Source organism: Gobius niger, assembly GCF_951799975.1.
Source record: "Gobius niger genome assembly, chromosome: 13".
NCBI classification, from domain to species: domain Eukaryota; kingdom Metazoa; phylum Chordata; class Actinopteri; order Gobiiformes; family Gobiidae; genus Gobius; species Gobius niger.
This window is the reverse complement of record NC_136864.1, coordinates 17699353-17721426: the sequence shown is the minus strand read 5'-3', so window position 1 is coordinate 17721426 and position 22074 is coordinate 17699353. Positions and strand designations below refer to the sequence as shown.

At 42.9% G+C, this 22074-nt stretch overlaps 1 protein-coding gene across 1 annotated transcript; it reads left to right on the top strand.

Moving 5' to 3' along the window:
• The first annotated feature begins 217 nt into the window (after positions 1 to 217).
• Positions 218 to 19769, top strand: LOC306972148 (BMP/retinoic acid-inducible neural-specific protein 3-like). Its single transcript, XM_079568643.1, has 7 exons — positions 218 to 912; positions 5891 to 6093; positions 10239 to 10447; positions 12774 to 12879; positions 14660 to 14896; positions 16208 to 16430; positions 18444 to 19769. The coding sequence occupies exons 1-7, from the start codon at positions 674 to 676 to the stop codon at positions 19564 to 19566; spliced, it is 2340 nt and encodes a 779-aa protein (XP_079424769.1). The 5' UTR covers positions 218 to 673; the 3' UTR covers positions 19567 to 19769.
• The last annotated feature ends 2305 nt before the right edge of the window (positions 19770 to 22074 follow it).

Here is a 22074-nt window from a genome sequence, read left to right as displayed (position 1 = left end):
GACCTTTAGATACTGTTGTGGATCCGAATAAATTGCTATCCTGATTCATTAAGATGCGTTTTCTCTGTGTGTAGCCTGTTTGCTTTAATTTCGCAATATTTTTACCTGCCCTGCCAGAAATTATCGCAGGCTCCGGAACGCTCATTTGGCACGCTGTCTTGCACAGCACCAGAGCGAGAGCAGAAGGCTGAGGATACAGGGGAAGGAGGGAGGGAGGGAGGGCGTCAAAAGCTCCGGAGTCTGAGCGCGCCTTCATTCATCCCGCCGCGCTCACACAGGGCTGTTCTTCAGCGGGAGCACGGAGAGCCTGCCTCTCAAAGGATTCTCACTGGAAATGGAGCTCTTTCCCATCCAACCTCTGGGGATATTTAAGTGTTTCTGACTGTGCGTCCTTCCGGTGAACTCAGCTTGGCTCCTGTAGCAGATGGAAGCGCGTAACCAGCACGATGGATGGGAATGTGTTGGGAAAATATGAACTAAGAATCAAGTTGTGAAAGTGCAGGGGCTAACCGCAGATTTACGCTTTTTAGCCCAAGTTTTTGTTCAATTTCATAATATGCAAAATTAGATGGTTAAGATTTTCCCACATTGTTGGTCAAGTCCAGGCGTAAAGCTGGTCTTTCCTGCTGTGTCATCCTCAGTCCGGGGAGAATGAGGTGTCTCTGGGTGAAGCATGAGCGGTCAGAGGATCAGTCATAGACGGCTGTCTCTGCTATGGAAGGCTCTGTGGCTCTACTTCTGCTGGACGTCCGGAGCCGCAGCCTCTGCCTCCGGACAGAGCGACTCCGCGGACTCTTTCGGGTCCCTTGGCTGGCTGCTGTCCGATAAAGGACCATTCCATCAATCCCTGGAGTTTACAGAAGCGAAAGAGAGGTACCAGCAAGGCTACAGCACCAGGTACAAGATCTACAGGTGAGTGCACGCAGCAGGTTATAGCATGGTCACTTTCCATTTTGCACTGTGTGTTCGCCAAGTAACTGTGGTCAAGGGTTGGGTCACAGAAAGAGAGAAGGACTGAGAAAAAGAATGTCCGACCTTGAGAGCAAATAGCACTGATACTATGACTATGCTCAATGGTGAAAGACTGTTGTAGAGGGGAGGGAGCTGCGCAGGAGGAAGAGGAGGTGGTGGAGCTGACCAGTGCAGGGCACCACGCTCTAAAACAGGGACAAACCCGGGAGGCACTGCACCGTTTCAGAGGAGACTGAAGGCAGCCAGCCAGGTTTGCTCCGGTTTCCCCTACCTCCAAAAACATGTTGGTCAGGCTGGCCCACAATGGCAGCGCAGCGGCTCAGGACTATCACCTGAACACAATTTCCTTGTACACTTGGACAATGACAAATAAAGCACTTACAATTATTATGTAAAAAGAACAAACCATTCAAATTTAAATAGAGCCTTGTTTCAGGCAAAACTTGTTTTTGCCAGAAAGAAAGTATTAATATGTATTCACCTATAGCACACAGGACCCAACAGAATAGAGTATTGTGATATAGCCTTTGAAAGGAATGTAACATTATTGTGTCAAGTTAAGGTTCAACAGTAGTGACCCGGGGTTATGTCTAAAGACTTGAGATTTGCTTTGAGTGTCTTTCCAGGGGCTGCTGATGCTTGAGAGCTACTTCTCAGACTAGCACATTTTCATCTGTGATTTCCATGCTGAGGATTTTGGGTCGGAGTGGACCCATCAGTGCCAGCAGATGTTTTAGTGTCTGAAAGAAAAGCTTGTCCAAACTCAGATATGTCTAGATAAACAGGTACAGCAGCTGCAGTGAATTAGGCAGAGAGATGATGAGCCAAACTCAAGATGTGATATTTAAGTATGCAAAACAGCCTCACTCATCTTTACGAATTGTGTGATTGGGAAGTAATCACTGATCAAAGTCATTAGCTTTTGGATAATTACTTTTTTTTTTGCTAATGTACCAAATGACCTCCACAGGACTCCTTTGATGGGGGATATCCGTCACATCTTAAAGCAGGCTTCAAGCAGGGTGCCATGTCTGTCTATACATCTGAGCCAAAATTCCTCATTTGCATTATCATCTCGGTGGCTGCAGAGGGTTTTGATGAATTTCCGTTGTTTTTTTATCAGTCTTATGATGACTATATCTGGGCTGGGATTGTTCAATGCATCATACCTGGACAGTGTGTGCAGTGCTGCCGGACAGCGCCAAGGGCACACACAAGAGAAAGAATGCTTTATTGTTGAGATTTGTGGCTTTATGAATCATCTTGTCCATTATCTCCCCTCAGGAATCTCTTACTCTGTGGTGTTTATCTCGCGGTGACACCTGCATTTGTCAATACTAAAATCTCCTTCATAAATAGGATCCACAAAAGCAGCCAGGCCTGGTGGACATGTCATACATTACTGCTACTAAAAAACCCAATGCATTGACTTCAGCCAAGTGAATTTTTGTAATTAATTGTTAAATAGTTCTCTGTCAAAAGCCACTGCACTTCACTTTATTTCAAATGGCCACAAAGTGCTCGAATGGGCTGTCTACTGTAGCCTTTATTATACTTCAGGGCCAGAAAAGGGCTGCACATAAAAACAACTTTTGCCAGCTATAGTAATGGCAATTACACATTTTGACCACCTGCAAGAGCATTAGACGGAAAACTGACACAAGAATCACATACTGTACATTTCAGAACATACAGGGTTTGCAAGTTTGCTGATTGAATCCTTATGGAGACAGTTTTTTTGTTTTAATCCCCCCAAGTAATTATTCGACAATTGCACCACTAAAATTGTAACTTCATATCATATGGCAATTATTGTTAGTTTCAGAAGTCACCAATCTGAAGCTAAAGATACGGCGACATGTTGTGTTTGTACGAAGCGTCGAAAAATGGTGAGGTCTACGTTGGCAGGGCATTAAGTTTACCAACAGCCAAAAAAAAGACACATTCTGTTGATGGGTGGGAAGAGCGAAATATGATGCACAATCCCGCAAAGTGCAATTACTTTTGGCACAGCCACCCAATCCACAAAAGCAAGACATTATTATAATTATTAGTGTCCAAAAGGCTTTTAACAGCACAAAATCCTGTGCACAGTTTTACACTTGAGCGTGACTTTGCAGAACATTTCTCCACACACAGAAGAGCACAGTTCAAATCACACAGTATAATTTGGCCGTTACACCTGGTGTCGCCTTTTAAGCCAAATGGAGGAAGAAAAGGAAGTGAGACTTTGTCAAAGTGAAAGGAAAGGGGACCAGGGACTGAATAGCGATATGAGAAAAGAGTGCAGGAAATAAAGGAATGGGAAAAAGCGCAGATCTGGACACATGTATCAACAGGAATATAGACTGTTGTGACGATCTTGCCTACAGTGAACAGATCTGCCAGTATCATATTGCTTCGACATAATTGGAAAGCATGTCATGAGTGAAAAATGGAAAAATGAATGTCACTCTAAAAAGCCTCACTGCCATTTCGTAAAATACTTATTCAGGTTTAGTCACCATGCCAACGATACAACTGGCCGGCTCCTCCATCCACTGTCCCTTGCCAAAAACCCACTGTTACTACTCTTCAGTAATACGTTCATTAAACCATGATTTGATTTAAGCTAGTTCTCTTCAAATGGTATTTTTTAGCAATCTTCTTTTCTTTTTGTTTCTTCTCTAATATCCTCAAAAAACACATCTATCCTTTTTGCCAGAGCCCTGCGTCCCCCTCCGCCTCCACGTCGCCCGCTCTGTTAATCTTTTACAGTAAGTTACAGTGTATTTAGCTGCACCGTTTCTCTACACGGTTGGAGTTTGCCGTGGGCGATCCCTGTCCCCATGTTAAGTTGATTGAATGTAACGACACACATGGCACAAATGTCCCCCCTCGCTCAATTATTTCTCTGTCCATCTCTTGTCTTGTGGTAGGGATTTGATTGGATCCCTGGAGGCGGGGTAGGTACCGCGCGCAGTCATAGAGGTGTAAGCATCAGGCTGCGCGATGCTGCTATGGAGCTGTGGGGGAGCTGCCTGCTGGCTTCTGAATATCAACACTGAATCTTTTTGAAGTTTGCCTACTGCTGTGAAGTAACAAATGGGAAAGCTGATGAGTTGAGTTGCATTCATAAGTGCTGTCTGAGTTTGGTTTGATGCAAAGTTGTTGGGATTATACTGTCATCTTACACAATGAGCTAAGGTAAAAGAGGGGGAGCACATGCTTTTGCCATTTCATAATAAACAATGAGAGATGTACCAATGCTTGGAATATGGAGCATGAACATGGATATAACATTTTTAAATAACTCTTGTCTATTTCACTTAACTCTACTGATATTGATCTGTTACACAACCAGCTTTTCTGCTTTTTATATAGGCTAGTTTATAATGTTAATCTATCTTCAATGTTCAACTACCCCCTAACATGGCTGATAAGTTTTTATAAAAGGTGGATATCTAAAGGCTGTGTTGGTTAAGGTACAAACAAATGTCATTGATAATGATGGATGGTGCTGTTGAGGAAGAGTTAGCCATACCACCTTAATTTCTCCTTTGGCGCCAAGGTTGCCAGGTTGCAGCAGCCGAACCTGTCCAAAAATATCTGAAAAACCGCCCTAAACCCACAGCTGGAATTTTAAATGTTTTTCATGTGCTCCTGAGATGATAAGAAACCGACCTTTTCTCCCTCTCCGACTGAAAAAGCAGCTCTCAGGGCTTTGGATTTGAGATTTTGACATTCGAAAATAATGATTATGATCAAGAAATAAGCTAAAAATTGCCCAATTTATGTTGAAAACAGCATGGCAAAAAAAAAATAACTGTGGACACTGTCTGGCGCCCACAGTAGCATCACTAAATAAACCACAACAAACGGAAAACAAAACAGGTCAAAAGACAAGCCTCAGTTCAGACGAGTCGAACCGCTCTGCCGTTGCTTAATGAGGGTCAGAATGAGTCTCTTTTTTTTTAAACTGTAAAGAACAAATTTTGTTTTGTTTGCTTTATTCAATATGCTTTTGGCTTTGCTATTGTAGACCAAACAAGGAGGGAAAATGGGGCAAATTGTGCGCATTGATTGATATGTTGTTGTTTTTTCCTGTTGCACACTGTTTTTATCTTGGCAAGGGCATGAACATGGATTTGAAAGCCAGAGAATATGAAGGAATAATGTTTTGTTTACAGATCTTGATCAGCCGCTGATAAAGTTTATATTAAGGGTCTTTTTAATTATCAACTTAAAGCAGAAAGAGGAAACAAGTCTTGCTTCAATCAAAAAGCTGCAGAATGTCAAGTGAGCTGAACTGTGTGGACGTATCAGGTTACATTGTTACTGCGAATAATGTGCAGTGGTAAGTGCTGGGTTTGAGGGTAAAGAAAGTGCATCATTATTTCTGAATCACTATGCATCTTTTAGCAGTAGTAACTGAAGTGGCAGTGGCTCAGATGACAAAGCTGCTGGACCACTGATTGTGAATTGACCGTTCTTGAGTTCTTGGGTAAGACTCTTCTCCAGTGTCGGTGACGAATGTGAGTGTATGAATATGTGGCTGCTTGGAAAAGTGAAAAGGATGAATGATTACCTGATGTAAAGCTCTTTTCAGTGCGGATGGAGAAAGAAAGGCATTATAAAAATTGTAAACTAAGTATTTCTAGAAGATTTCAGTTTTCCGCATAGATATTGAGTATGCTGAACATGTTTACAGTGTGCACGGTGATTTCAAAAGCAACTCTAATCGCTCCGACTTGATAACATGCTTTTAACACCTTTTCCACTCCTGCCAGAGCGACGCCGTGTTATTGGTGGCGTCTCACATGGGGTCACCTTTTTCTAATCTCCATCACACCCTTCACTTTAAACAGGGACTATCGACCACGTCCCAACAACAGCATTAAACCTCACTGTTTCTTGTGTTGTTTTTGTTGTACCGCAGGGAGTTTGGTCGATGGAAGGTCAACAGTTTAGCCGTGGAGAAGCGGGACAGCTCATCGGGCAGCGGGGGCCTGGCTCCACCCCTCGACCCCGAATTCATGCAGGCGGTCAGGCAGCTGGGACGCCGGCCGAGCCTGCAGAGCATCACAGAGAGCCTCATTAAGAAGTATGGCACTCACGTCCTGGTGTCTGCCACGCTGGGAGGTACGCTTACACTGAGCACTCGCTCACTTCCGAGAGGAGGGTTTTTGTTTGCAAATAGCTCTAACAATCTGAAACTGATGTTGAAAGACATGTTTTATGTTCTTTACAAAGGAACAATGTGTTTTTTTAAGGAGTTCTGGACCATATGCTTCATAGGGTAGGACAGTTGAGGGTGAAGGGGGTTTAAGATACATTCAGCAAGTTGTTGGTGCAATCATGGGCGCAGATAGCGGGGGGGACGGGGGGGACATGACGTACCCAGATTTTCATTCACCTGGATCCGTCCCCCTCACTTTTATGAAGAAAAATATCTTGCAAGCATTTTGCAATGTGCGAAACAGCGCCTCCCTTGACCATTCACTTTGATATGCGGCGAGAAACGGTATTGCGCTCATGTGTTTGTGTTGACTGGGCTGTGCGTGTGTCAAAATGCGAAACGCGAGCTGTTGGTTTACTTGGTTATCAGACAGTGTAGCCTACGTCAGGACTGCTTTTTCATACGTCATGTGGCATGCTTGGTGAGTGATTAGAAACCGTACCAATACGCATTATTGTCTTGCAATGATGGGCAATTAAGTTTGATAGGTTGTCATGCCTGAGCAGCTTTGTTCCCCCCCAGTTTCAAAAACCTATCTGCGCCCCTGGGTGCAATGATCCGTGTACATGTCTGCACTATCCGCTACTAAACCGCATCAACCGCATCACTGTATTATTGTGGCTATCCTGAAGTCATTCGGAATATTATTTTTTGCAAACTTTAGGTCATGAAGCCATGTATCTGTGTCCGACATGCGACATCATAATATGGTGAGTGTCTCTTGGCTGGTCCTGGAACAACAGCTCAACAGATATGGTTTTGGAACGTTAACGCAGAGAAATGCTATCACACCGTAAGGCACGCCAGTCTGTACATCTGTTGTTTTCTTATCAACAAAGCACATAATACATTTCTTGGATCAGTGGTTTGCGTTACACCCGACACCAAATCACTTTTAGGGAAGTAAATTGGAGAACAGTGAGGGAATTTAGTTCATAGCATCAGCCGCCAAAGGGAGGATCGTGTTTGTTGTGCAATGTGCTGTTATTTATACACCACAGGCTGGTCGCTTATTTTTCTTATAAATCATTATCAATATGCTTTAACCCAGATGGAAAAGGAAATTCAACTGGAAATCCCTATTATTATGTTGCACTCAGTATCATTCTGATGTCTGCTTTGGCTTTTATTTCATTCCCATGAATACGGTAATTGGCCAAAAACCCACAGTAAACATACGGTTTGGCTGTCACTGTTTCAGAAGTGGAGACAAAGAGCTTTATTCCAGTCTCACTATTTTGTACCAGTGTTCAAAAAATCCCTCCAGCAGAAATCCATCCAAATCCGTGGAGAAGATAAATTCAGATGCTCCGACACAGAAACACAAGTTCACAAAGCAATTTGGAAGTGCTCTCTCTGCTCCTCACAAAGTGACTTTCAGCAGCTGTCATGTCTCTGAGATAGGCTGACACAGACGAGTGGTGGCACTCTCAAGTCGAGATTATGTTAAGTATTATTAACTTGTACACCGTTTCAAATTTAGACTGGCTTTGTAGAATTATTGTACGTGTAATATTGAGAAACGAAATAAAAAAGCAGGTCCCTATTGGTGGATATGACAGGAAAGAATCACTTTGATTAGTCAGTAAAACATGGTTCACTTGACTTTCCGGTGATGTTTGATATTTGACTTCCTTATTGCACTCGGGCACAGTATGTGACATTCGAAGCGGAAGAATTTCCATAATTGGTGTTGTGCCGCCATGCCTCACTAAGGTCCAAGAGCAAGTCCAACCCGGGAACTTTGCTTCTTCCTTATTCCCATGAATACGTTTTAGACTCATGAAATTGCCACCACTGGCTCAAAAGTTAATACTTTAAATCGCCTTAGTTTATTTAGATGACAATAATTATGGGATTTTAGCCATTGCAAATTACATAACATGAAGACAATATACGCTCAAACTCAGCACCGACAGTTGTTATTTCCTAATTTGGTTCTGTTATTTATTCCTTTTTGTTTTTTTTATTCAGTTCTGATTCACTGTTTACATGTAAATCTGCACAAAATGTAAACATGTTGAATTGTCAATTGCCCTTTTCACTTTGTCATAAAGCGGGTCAGAGACAGAGTAGTGTGTAGCTATGGAATATATCAAAAAGCTGCTATTATGCTATACAAATCAGCTTCCTTCCATCTGAGTTTACCACAAGTCTCTGCACCTGCACAGTATTATTAAGTACCACTCCTTAGAGCTAGCGAGGTATGCCAAAAAATCATATCACAATTTTCTTGTGAGAGATCATGATTTAAGCGGTATCTGAAGATCCGAGCACTTTTGGTTAAATACCTCCCTCCCTCAGAGCATGAGAGAGGCAAACCAATAGGAGAGAAAAATACACTGAAAAGCCACAGAATTCACTATATGACGATCTCCTCATAACAGCAGATCGTCACAGGGATCAGACCACGGATTCAATTTTTATTTTTATTTCGCTCAGCCCTAGGTTCTTGTACAGTTTAGCTCAAAAGATCAAAAGATTTTTATTGTCAATTAATGCAATTGAATCAAAATTGAAGTTCTGTCAAACCCATGGTGTGGGGCGGGGGGTTGGGGGGTGCCTGGTGGATAAAACAACTTGACCTGGCCCATGGATTGCACTGGGCTCCTTCCTGATAGCCTGGTAAACCATATCCACCTCTTTTCTGCGCGAAAGGAGGTGGGTCTGGACATACATGGTAAACAAATGATTGGCGGCTAAGGCCGAACCAATCATGACAGTCACAGTCAATTGACAAGGTTACGTCACTCACTGTGCCACTACAGTATGTTGTAGTTCAATCAACAGTGACACGTGCAGAACTTATTAACCAAAACTAATCATGGATGGATTCAGCTCATATTTTTTGTGAGTTGGACTACAGCTGTCGTCACGTCCGCTAATTGCTGATTGGTTTATTTCACTGACAATCTGTGTGCAAAAAAAACAAAAAATAGGCTCGCCCGTTCAGACTGCTCCAATTGCTCCGTTACCAGACTAATTTGCAGAGCTAGGCAAGGTGGAGAAGGTGAGACAGGTGGAGTACATGTCCTTAATGGAGGGGAGAGGGGCTCGCTCTGCAGATCTTCTCCGCTGCTCTCACTCTGCGCTGGAGGCTCCTGTGTCAGGAGCTGGTGCCAGACCACACAGTGATGAGGCTGGTCCGGATGCTCTCCATAGTCCATCTGTAGAAGTTGCACATAACAGAGGCTGGGACTCTGGCTATTGGTTGGAGAAGGTAGAGACGCTGATTACTTTTCATGACCAGTGATGTCGTTTGCGTGGTTCTCTGTGATGTGCACACCCAGGAACATAGTGCTGGTCACTCTCTCCACTGCAGTACTGTTGATTGTTAGTGGTGCATGCTGGAGAGGGGGCTCAGCACACTGCCTTGGGGACTCCCCGTATTGAGTGTGATGGTTCTGGAGGACTTACCGCCAACACGTACAGCCTGTGGTCTCCCCGTCAGAAAGTCCAGCAGCCAGTTACACAGTGAGGTGTTGATCTCCAGGTTTGTGTATTAGCTGCTGTGGGATTATAGTGTTGATGCTGAGCTAAAGTCTTAAAACAGCATTCTAACGTAGGAGTCCTTTGTTTCAAGGGGAGTGAGGGCTGTATGAAGCGCAGTCGAGATGGCATCATCAGTTGAGAAATTGGACAGATAAGCACACTGGTATGGGTCCAGGTTGGGAGGGAGAACAGACTTGATGAGCACATTTCAGTTTTCTCTCAAACGTTAGTGCACATGGACAGTGAGGTGCACCTGGTTGAAAAAAATGAAAATGAAAAATCGTTACTCTTATCACAGTGGTATATTATAAATAAAATAAAATAACAATTAGGTACCACATTTTTCTCAAGGACGAAACAACATCTACGCCTAAACACCAGCAGCGTTTGTTTTGTCTTTACAGTAGAAGCGCAGTCTTTCCAGGTCCTGTCCTTCCTCTCCACTCTATCAGCTGTAATCACAGCTGCACTTCCACCATCTATAAAGATGTTAATGAAAGATGATTAGCGCTGCTCAGTCAGAACTAATGAAGGCCGTTTTTCTCTCTGGCACCAGGAGAGGAGTCTCTCACCATATTCGTGGATAAGAGGAAACTGAACCATGAGTCGCCATCTGCAGACAGCGAGACGTCCAACAAGAAGTTCAACGGGACGGGCGCCGTGACGCTAGAGACACTCCACCAATTGGCCGCGTCGTATTTCACAGACAGAGAAAGCACGCTGAGGAAGCTACACCACCTACAGATAGCGTCCAGTGCTATACGGGTATGTCATCTTCAGTCACATAACTTTTTACAGTATGGACGTCATTTTGAGGACTTTTTGCCATTCAAGAATATTTCGACTTTTTATTGCTAAGGTAATGGGCCTCATACATCATCACGTTGTACCCGTGATGAATATGAGAGACCAAAAGACCATAAGGCTATACCGTCTTGGATGGGGGAACCACTGAGGAATACCAGGAAGCCGGTGTGAGTGAGGGATCAGGGGTTGTCGGAGGGTCCTTTAGCGCAATTGTGTGCAGACGCACTTCTGTCAGTCAGCCCCAGGGGAAACTGTGGCTACATATGTACAGCTTAAAAGTTAATGAAAATTAGCCTGGTGAGACCAGAATGATACCCCTTTGTATTTTTATTTTGTATCAGTCTAGCTCGTGCATTCAGGTTCTTCTTGTCCGCTTCCTGTTTGCTTGAGTATGTTCCGCTCTGGACATATCGTTGATGCCACGGTCACCAGACTCAGTCGCTGGTACAGCAGTGAGTCTGGTTTTCAGGCATAATGAAAATACTCTTCTTTTGTGTGAAGTGCTTTGAGTGACTGTCATGTGAAACGCGCTATACAAATAAGATTCCCTTTCACCTTCCCCAACGTAAGAGGATAATGTTTAAATTATAATACGAATGCAGAATCAAGAGCAGCATCTGACCTCCCTTATCTGCCAGTAGTAGATTCTTAATCAAATCCATCTGGCAATTCATCTCCCTCAATTATTCAGGAGATTTAAATGTTTTAGGTATTGTCCCATAAAGCGGCTGTTGACAGCTACAGCACTCGCATTTGGAAAAATGTACTACTTTAAAAAAAAAGGTACAAAATAGTATAGGGCAGCAACCATTGTTTACCAATCTCTTTTGGAGGCAAGGCGTATGGATCATAGCAAAGCATTCCAATGTTCCCTGATTTATTGCATAGTGTTAACAGCCGAAAGGCTATACACCTCAGCATTGAGGATTCAAGTCCTGGCTTTAGTAATTTGCTGAATGTCTCTCCCTCTCTTCACCCCCTTTCACACTGCTCTGTCCTGTTTAATAAAGCCAATGGGGAATGCATAAAAGAGAAGTGTTAATAGAAAATCTACCGATAATCTAAACACCTTTGATGTATCACTGACCACGAGCTCTGGACAGTGTGAGACTATTCTTTTAGCATCCTGTCTGTCCTCTTCACCTTCACTGCACTGCTTCACATAATGTAATGTTGATTTAAGCCTCTCTGCAGAGTTACTTTGAGACTTCTTTGCAGCTCACCCTGAAGATAACAATAAGGAATAAATCACTTAATTCTCGCTCTGGGAATTAATTTAGGTAATTTACTTAACCAGGCTGGATTAAGAACAAATGCCTGTTTAGAAATTTGCCTCAATACATTACAATTTACCTGCTGCTGCTACGGGGTACAGCTAAGCAGATAAAGTACTTTAAAGCTAAGCATATTGGCTGTGACATGTTGCCAAATAAAGTTTTTAAGACACATTCAAGTATAGATGCACTACTTTGCATCAGCGTGCTTTAAAACACCAATCATTTTCTTATGTGAAGTGGCTATTAGGCTGTACGCATTAATCAGGCTGAGGGGCAAACCGCGCCTCTAAAGTGAGTGGCCTCTGATGAAGACGAGTGTCCCGGCCCCCACCCCGTCCCGACTGGAGAAGCGGTTATGAATCAGCCTGATTGATTAGAGATATCGTGCCATTAATTTCCAGTCAAGGTCCTCTCCCCATTTACTTTTGTAGCATGTTGAGGCAAATTGAAGATGAGAGGTAGAGATGAACAGCAGTATCGTGTAATATGATGAAAGATGTGAACGGCGGCACCTACAGAGCATCGCGGCTCATTAGCGATTCGTTAGCTGTTCACCATATATACGTACACACTTTATGCTAACATACTCTGAGTGGTGCTTTCCTCAGCGCCAGCATTAATTACACTTAGAGGCAAAGTGAGCACATGGTTTGAAGTTTGCTTTTTTATTTTACATTTGCAAAGGAGTTGATTTAGCAAATTATTCTGTGAGAGCATAGGGAGCTATGTAATTGAAGACCTTCATGATGCTACTTCACAGTGACTTAGTGCATTTAAAATTCATTTGAGGCATAAAGTGCTCCTGATGAACAATCTCTTGACCCTAAAATTTATTTCATTTTAACACAAAAGGGATGTTATTCACAGGTTGCACTTGAAAGACTCGATGTTCTTTGTATTGAAGTGAGCAACAGAACACAGCTGTAATGACTTTGCATATTTCAGGTCTAACACACTCCTGCATTTGAATGAGGCTCCTGTATTCATGTATTATCAATGTTTTCCAGGTGACTGAAACCAGGACGGGCCCGCTCGGATGCAGTAACTATGACAATCTGGACACAGTGAGCTCAGTGCTGGTCCACAGCCCAGAAAACAAGGTCCAGCTCCAGGGTAAGAGCCATTGAACTCAACAGAATGCTGGTTAGTGGAGTCAAGAGCGACGAGGGAGCGTTTAAAGAGCTCCGTGCTGTATGCCAGTGGGCATTGTGGCTGAAGAATTATTGCTCTTTCCTCGCAGCAAGAAGGCTGCAAGTTTGATTGTGGGGCCGTTCTGTGGGGAGTTTTTCATGTAGGTTTGTGGGTTTCCCCCAGTTGCTTCAGCTTTCCGTAAAACATGTACAATAGGGGACTATGTTTCCTGCATCCTTTGTTTTATAAAAGCATAAAAAGCATTTTCACTCCACAGTGACACACTGGTGGTAGGGGTGGACCAAACCGTATTGCATATCGTTATCGCGATATCATTTTTTATATCATAATTTTTTACGTCGCTGTGGACACAATATAATTTATGTTACGCTCAGCTCCATCAGAGCAGCATAAACATTGACTGTAGAACACAGGGACAGGTGCTTAAAAAGTAAAATCAAATGAAGGATGTTAACTGCTTGAGTAGATCTTTTTTTTCGAGGAAATTAGTATGTTGTAAAAAAAAATAAAAAAAAAAAATTAGCTGATTTAATCTTCCCAATAGGCGTAAGGCTGGGATTTTGAAGGAATTTGTCCATTGTCAAATATATTGTCAAATACATCGTTATCGTGATATTTCTTTTATATATCGTGATATAGATTTTAGGCCATGTCTCCATGCACAAACTAGGGCTGTCACGATAATAACTATTTCGACTTATCATTCAATAAATAACAGATAAACAATATATTTTTTGGCTCGATATTTATCGTCAGTACATTTAATAGCATTTCCCCTATTTTTTCTTTGTAAAACTTGGATTTTTAACTGAAGCAAATTTAGTTACATTATATTTCATGTTTATTGCAGCTTAGGTAGTATTTTAGGATATGATGATGCGCTTTTAGAGCAAAGGTTTATTGTCCGTTTTATGTTGACAGTATCTAGTATAGTTAGAGTCAATAATATCGTTTATCGTGAGACTTTCTTGCCTCAATACATCAAATGTCAAATTTGTTGCTGTGACAGGCCTAGCCCTAACTGCCCTAACTGCCCTAACTCTTGGTTATAATGAGCTGCCTTTGCCACAGCTGCCCTGGGGCCAAACTGAGGCAGATGTGGCAGCTGTCCAGTGCCAACAGTCTCAAAGGCCATCATGAAACACCCTGAACCCCACAAGTATGTCAGGTATTTAGTAAAGGGTCAAGTAAAATTCCTACATATTTGTAGACTCATATTTTTGCCTTAATTCCCCTAATTAGTCAAAACATTATATTACATTTGTAGGTTTTCATTGTACTTTCTTTACCTTTTGAAATTCCTCCTGCCAAGTGCTCACATATCCCCTGTAGACACAACTGGGGATTTTTTTAACTCCAACCAGCTGCTACACCAGGGGTAAGATACCACTATCTCAAGAGCCACATGTGGCCCTTTAAAGCCGCTGGTGCAGCTCTTTTGATCTTTCATGGGAGAAAAAAGAACACCAAGAAAGCGAATTAATAAGAGTGATGAGCTGCTAAAGTATAGGACTATATCTGAGACAAACGGTTTGATGTTCAGTGAAGGACACTCCAGATCCCCCTATAATCCCTTCTAACAATACAGATTTCCATCATAATACTATCAATAATTATAATACAATTGTGGTTATTTTGGTTCCTGTTTTACATTAATATAGATATTTTCAACAGTGATTAGCAGGTACTGTAGCCTATATTTCTATTCAGATACATTTATGATTACATGTTTCCCTCTCAGGGTTGCAGGTCCTCCTCCCACTCTACTTGCAGAGCCGTTTCATCCAGGCTGCGCTCAACTACATCGGCTGTAAGTCCGAAGGGGAATTCGTGTGCCGCGGAGGAGACTGCTGGTGCCGCTGCAGCGTGGACTTCCCACACTGTAACTGCCCCCTCTCAGACCTGGACTCTCTGCAGAACAGCCTGCTGCGTGTCCAAGAGGCCTGGAGCAGCACCAATCAGGAGTTTGAGCAATCTGGTGAGTCCGTGGCATTCACTGGAGGCCTCCAAAACCAGGATTAAAACAGTTAAGGGACATAAGAAGTTCAGGCTGAGATTGCCGCAGAAATACTCTCTCTCACCATTAATTCTTCGGGACAGTTTACTTGGCTCACACTCTTCTAATCTCCAAAGTTTCTTCACAAACATTAAGCCTTTTGAAAATTCACGCCCAGCTATGAAACATTGCCAGGCTCTAAATCCGACGCCTGTCAATCTTGGTGTCACATCAAATAATGTTTGTGAAACGTCTCCGAGCTGGAATGTGTCCAAAAACAGCATCCATCTGTTTTCACTCGAGTCCCCCCCAAAAAACATACATGTTTGCCAACACAAGGACGAGCATAATAGCGTGTCAACAAAGATATATTGCAAGTCATTTTAAACTTTAATAGTTAAGAGTTGTAGATGTTGAGAAATTTCAGTTTTGTTTTCCCACCTTTACACTTTAGAAACATTATGCAGAGAGGTTTAGATTCTGTAGAACAAGTAACCTGTCAAGACAAGCCATTACCAAAAAAACATTTAGATATACTTTTTTCTCTCTCTCTCCCACGACTTTAAAAACACACACATTTGCTTTAAATAATTAAACATTTAAACATTATTTGCTCTCCAATACCGGGTGTAGAAGATGCCATGTAAAAATTGCATTATAATAATATCAGGACTTTCAGTAAGTCACACAATAACATGCAATAGTTGAGTCCAACTAGGAAAAATACACCTATCTTCAAAGCATTTGTGCTTCAAATTTACAAAGGTAACCTGCTACAAAATCAAAGTCAATGTGTTACTGTTGAGGAGACCATATTGTGTGCTTCCAGCTCGGCCCCATGTGGCCTTCAGCGCTGTGTGGTTCAGGTGTGTAACATGTGAGGGAATATATGAGATCTTGTCTTCTGCCTACAGCATTTCACAAGTGTGAGATCAAAGCTCGATATGTTTCTCTGTGATTTAGACTCTCATCCTTTGAAAAAAGCCTGAAAACTTTTCTGTCACACTCTTGTTGTTCAGTGACTCCGCACTACCAAGGCCACCAGTGCACTCTATTTACTTATCATTGAAAGTTATTGTGCCAAGGAATAAAAGCTGTATTTGATTAGAGAGTAGTTTTTCTTGATCAACAAGCGCTAGAACAATTGCCCGAAATGTCGGCCTTCTCTGAATTCCTCAAACAATCATGCTTTGCTTTCTTAAGGATACGCAATAACAAAGTTTTGGTGTGTGTGTGTTACTTCCGCACTCTGTTTAAACCAACACACTTTACTTATTGCATCTTGTTTTACAGAGGAGTTTCGCGGCTTCGTGGAGACACTGCCAAAACATTACGCTGTGAACACATCTGTGGTGGAGCACTTGTGGCGCGCGGACGCCAACCTGCTGCAGCGCTACCGTCAGCTGGAAGCCAACAGCATCCAGCTCCTCAACAAAGCCCAGCGCATCACTAACAAGCTCTTCAGACTGAGCAAGAGGTGCAGACAACAGCCCAAAATAGTCCTACCAAGGCCGAGGTGAGACAACGCCGGGGGAATAATTCAAACCCCAGTCTGTTAACCCAATACGCTGCTAGAAATGTATAATTATGAAAGAGATTTATGCGCCGGGCGTTGTGAGAAGCAGCCGCGCGAGACGGTACTTATTAGAAGGCGCAGTTATGCAGGAAGTGCTGACAGGAGCAGGGACGGTTCCCTGTTAACTGAAAAAGACAAGGTTGATTGTCCATAGAGACGGTTTTCACTAACACCACACAGACTGGGTATAAATTACTGTGCATTTAAGGAAGGATGTAACCTGACTAACCGACTGACTTACTACATGTATTCTGAAAGAGTAGTTTCCCTCCAGACAATCCTGCCTGTCCTAGCGCGGTATGCAGAAATGTAGCAATTCCAAAACATTCAAAGTAATTCAAATATACATTTCATGTTTTTTGCTATTCTTCCAAATTCAAGGATGTTTTTGCCGCTGGATTTTGAAAAATTCTACTAGCAGAGCAGATTACGCAAAAATATCAACACAATTGACCTACAGTTTCAGATAGACCAGTAACTATATCAAACTTGCCGAAGTTGAATATTCATTGGTCATTCGATTACCTTTTTATGTTAGAATGTTTATTATTTCAAAACGTAAAAAGAGACCCTCTAATGCTGTTTAATTAACCCTATCATCTCAGGATATTTCAAAATGCAACAACAATTACATTTAAAAAAGGAAAGAGACATATCAGTATTAGGTGTCTTGCCTATTTACAGCATGTAAACAGGTATGATTGAAACCCATCTTAGATAATCGTATATTGATTTTTTTATTATATTGATGGCTAATGGGGCCCTTTAAAGAAACACTGTTATTCCAGACTAAGATATGTTCTTACCTGAGCTTAGACGAGTTGATGTGTACCTGTCTGATCTTTACGTTGTTAGATGTTGTTAGCATTTAGCCTCTCCTTCTCTCCTCTATGGGGTCAAACGGGGGTGAAGTTAGAAGTGACCAAGCTCAGTATATCTCAGTATGGAAAAACGGTGGCCTGTTCCTTTTAAGGTAAATAGAATGTCCTAAGCAATATGTATGACAATTTTGGCACTTGTATCACAAAGTGGCCATAAAATGAGCTTAATCTGCTACACTATACAGCTGGAAATTACATTTAATGGAAGCAGTACCAGAGTCTTGAAGAAAGCCCGGTGGCTCGTTAGGTTGAGAAATGTGTGGAGCAGATGCACAGTTTTGTCCCTCCCTCAAGCTCAAAAGAGTCAGTGTGTACATGCTGCCAGGGGATTGGAGTTTAAAAGAGAACAAAGGTTACATGGTAATTTGTAGCTGTCCAAAGGCTGTAGTGAGTGTGGGACAGTGGGTCGTCCAAGTCGCTCCCTCAAACTGTCTTCCTGCGTTTTCAGCTGCTCTACCATCTGTTTTAATATCTATCAGAGATCACTTTGGCCGTATCTCCGCTCAGATTTATGCCTCTCTCATGAACACTCCATATTGATAGCTATTTCTGGCTGGAAATTAACTAAATGACACAATCCATCAGCTCAATAGTGAAATGCGAAGCCCTCTCAGTGTACAATCCAATTACAGTTTTTATCACACTCCTTTTCTCTATAAAAGGAAATTCAATCGGTCTTGCATTTAAATCTGTTTAGAAGGAAATTGCATTTTTGTGTAAACACAAAAAAAAAGACCAACTATTAACTTATAGTTGGTCTTTTAACAAAAATAAAATGTTGCAGCAGTTTTTCCATTGTTATAAATAATGTAGCAGAGCAGAGAGGCATGCGTTTGAGGGGTTTTTTGAGCACACAAAAGAATAGACTTGATTCAAATCGGATTTTGCTTCCATGGCTGCAGCTGAGGCTGTTTGGTTAGAAAAGCAAACATGACTGGCAAAACTGAAAAATCAGAGAGTAACAAAAGGGGGAAAACTGACAAAAACAAAAGTTTTCCAGACCAACTCTTAATCCATACATGACACTTACATAACTGTTGACCTTAACTGAAATATCCCCTGACCTCTGCAGGCCCCGGCACTTCTGGCTAGGCTACTGTCTGTCCATCCTGTACTGCAGTGAGAACAGCCATGTAGGAGTCTACAGTGAGGAGGGTCGCAGCTGCTCGTGCCCCCACGCCCTCCCCTCCTGCCAGGGCCTCATGCCATGCTCTGTGGGAGAGGGGTCCCGCTGCGCCTCCTGCTCCACAGAGAACCGCACACGCTGCTCCAGTTGTAATCCAGGCTTCAGTCTGACTCAGGGGGCCTGCCGGCCTTCTGTGCCTGACCCCACTGACCCTTACCTGGGGCTGGAGAGTGACCGTGACCTGCAGGACTTGGAGCTACGCTTTCTGCTGCAGCGACGCGACCCTCGCATCACTCTGCACGGCGTGTTTGTGAGCAACGATGTGCGTGTCAACACCTGGTTTGACCCGTCCTGGAGGAAGAGGATGCTGCTCACACTCAAGAGCAATCGCGTCAAATCCAACCGTGTTCACATGCTGCTGGGCATCGCGCTGCAGTTCTGCCTCACCGCCAACAGCACTCTGGAACCTGCCTTCTCTCTGTTCGTCAACCCGTTTGGAGGCAGCCATGCAGAGAGCTGGACCATGCCCATAGGCCAAAGCGGGTACCCTGACTGGGAGCGCACCAAGCTGGATAGCCCACTGGACTGCTATAACTGGACCCTGACTTTAGGAAACCGCTGGAAGAGCTTTTTTGAGACTGTACACTTTTACTTGCGTAGTCGTATCCGGGAGTCCGCGGGAGGGAATCGTACTACGGTGTACTATGAACCTCCAGAGCCCACTGAGCCGGCCAATAATGTGGGCTACATCAAGATCAGCAGCATGCAGCTGCTGGGATACAGCGTGCACTTTGACCCGGAGGCCATTCAGGACCTGATCCTGCAGATTGACTACCCATACACTCAGGGCTCCCAGGACTCTGCCCTGCGACAGTTGGTGGAGCTGCGCTACAGGGTCAACCGGCTCTCTCCTCCTGGCGCGCCCCACGTGGACCTGTTCTCCTGTCTGCTACGACACAGGCTCAAACTGTCCAGCGCTGATGTGAGCCGCATCCTCACTGCCCTGCAGACATTCAGCTCCAAACAGCCCAACCACCAGGAGTACGAGGCCAACAAACTGTGCAGCTAAACACTGTTTCCCTGGATCCATCTGTGTCGCGTGTGTGTGATATGTTACACATACAAGTTGTGCATTTAAAATTGTTTTTACAATCAGTGTATTTTTATCAAAAGATTGTTGTCAAAATTAATACTTCTGTATAAAGTATAACACTAAGAAAATAGGAATAAAGGTGTGGCTACAAATCTCAACATGTTTTAGTCGTTTGTTTTTTAATTGAAATAGCCATTTTAATTAAAATAGTAATTTCATCATTACTGTTGTTGGTGTCCTCAATTTTTCACTCCCAATCTTTCAGTGAAAAATATTTTTGTTTCATAACTTGACAATTCCAAACTCGTTGTAATTACAGAAAACATTTTATTCATGAGGTCCTTGCACTTTTAGCACTGACAATTTTGCTTTCATGGAATATTTTAATACGATATGCAGTTCGGATTTCCAAAATGGACAACTGGACATGGTTGCAAGCCCGGAATTTAAGTTTGACATTAACATTATTCTCACGTTATATTTGTTGTCAAAGCGTTGGCATGCATCAAACTCAATCCTCTAATCTGCCTCACACATTTAGCGTGTTTGCCTCTAGAGAGCTGCAGTGTTGTGTTGTCTTGGCCCATCTGGAGCCTGCGTATACAAGGTCCCCATTCTCCAGTCAGGGGCAGACTGGCACAGATTACTAAGTACACCGCGTTCCTCTGCCATTCATACTTACTGTGATAGATGAGGCCCCGCATCAAACAGCAGCCCCCAGGTGTGTGAGACAAGGATAGTACATTTTGGGTTGGACTCTTACAAAAGTGTCCCAGACCAAACGGGAAATCATCTTTAATCCCCCAAAGGAGCTGCCGGTGGAGCCTCGGGCGCTGCAGCTTTGATTAGACTAGCATCTTAAGACGCGACTTCATCAAGATTCACCGGGCACGTCTCTCCAGAGATTTAAGCCAGACACAATTTACTCTGATGCGCCCGATCCAAATGAATGTGAAGAGGCGGGTTGATGCAGGGATGTACCACACCAAACAAAACTGTTATTCTCAGAGGTACGTGCAAAAAAGATGTTAAATGATTTGAGCAGGAAAGGTTAGCGCAGCTCAAAGTACTGGTTTCATCATATGTTGCAACCGTCTTTGATATTATTTTGAAGCATTAATGCACATGATGAGACAAGGCTGCAGCATCAGTATTACTCTTTCAAACTGCATGTTACAACTTTGGTGAGCATCACACGGAGGAAGCCACAATGTCAGATTATGTGAGAACACTTAGCTGTCGTAAAGCTTCACCATGCAGGCGTTTTTTTTTATATTGGCATCTACATGGTATGAGTTACATAATGAATTCCTACATTAAACCCACCGCATTGTAGAGAATACACGCTAGTTTTATGTAAATACTTTGGCTTTAAATAATGAGCAGGGAGGTGGAGATTCTGAGGGGGATACTGAGTGTTCGGTGAAAGCGGAGCATGTGGTGTGTGTTTAAAGCTAACATTGTGCATCTGGCTGTGGAAATGTGCTGCAGTGGAACCAGCCCAATGCACAAGAACAGATGAATGATGAGAACATATGAGCTGCTGCTCTGTCTCACAGGAGAAAATTGCACCCATTAAATTACTCCAAAAAACATGTTTTGCTTTGTTTTGTTTTTGCCAAAATGACAGAGAGCACACTTGTAATTTTAAAAACCCTCTTGACACACTTCCCTCTTCGAATAAAATAAATAAATAATTCAAATCAAAAATCAAATGAGCTCTTGTTTTTGTAATTTTATAACTAGTTCTTACAATGAGAACACTTTCACATACTTGAATGGTTTTCTATTTAATTTGAAAATGACCCCATAATGATTCAAGTAATATTGTAGCATTACAAAACCATGACCCCTTGGTAATAAACAATGTATGTATAGTAAAGTCAAACTGCAGATGTTTTGACCTGGTTAATGGCCAATATATCAATATCTCGGGGCCTCTGCACATAAACACAAACTGGCATAAAGTTTGACGTCTTCTCTATCAGTAAACATAGAACTGAAGCAATGTTTCTGTCTCTTGTGAGTTGAAAGGATTTAAAGCCTGAATATTAATATGGTTCATTTAAGGACCAATTCACCGGTTATAGAATCTCAGTTTGTCACAGAAGAGGTTCTCAAAGTCGTCGGCTGGACTGCGTTGCTTAAGTTGCCTCACTCCTGTACGCCTGAGAGCTTAACACAAACATGATTCTCAGTTTTGTTACTCATGTATTTCAAGGCTCCTGCCCTTGATCTGAAATTGGGCCATCATATTCACGGTGTCTGCAGTCTGTATACGGGAAATGCATGTAGCAGCACGTACACGCAGGCTTAAGTTTGAGCTGAGTGTCAGTGCGGAGCCGTCTGGTGGTCCTCTGTGGGAACATGAGGTGGACTAATGTGCGAGTGTGTGTTTAACAAGCGTGCCGCGGAGAGGAGAGCAGCGGAGGGGAAGACTTTATGGAGAGGGACGGGCCCGTGGGAGGCATCAGAAATAATGGT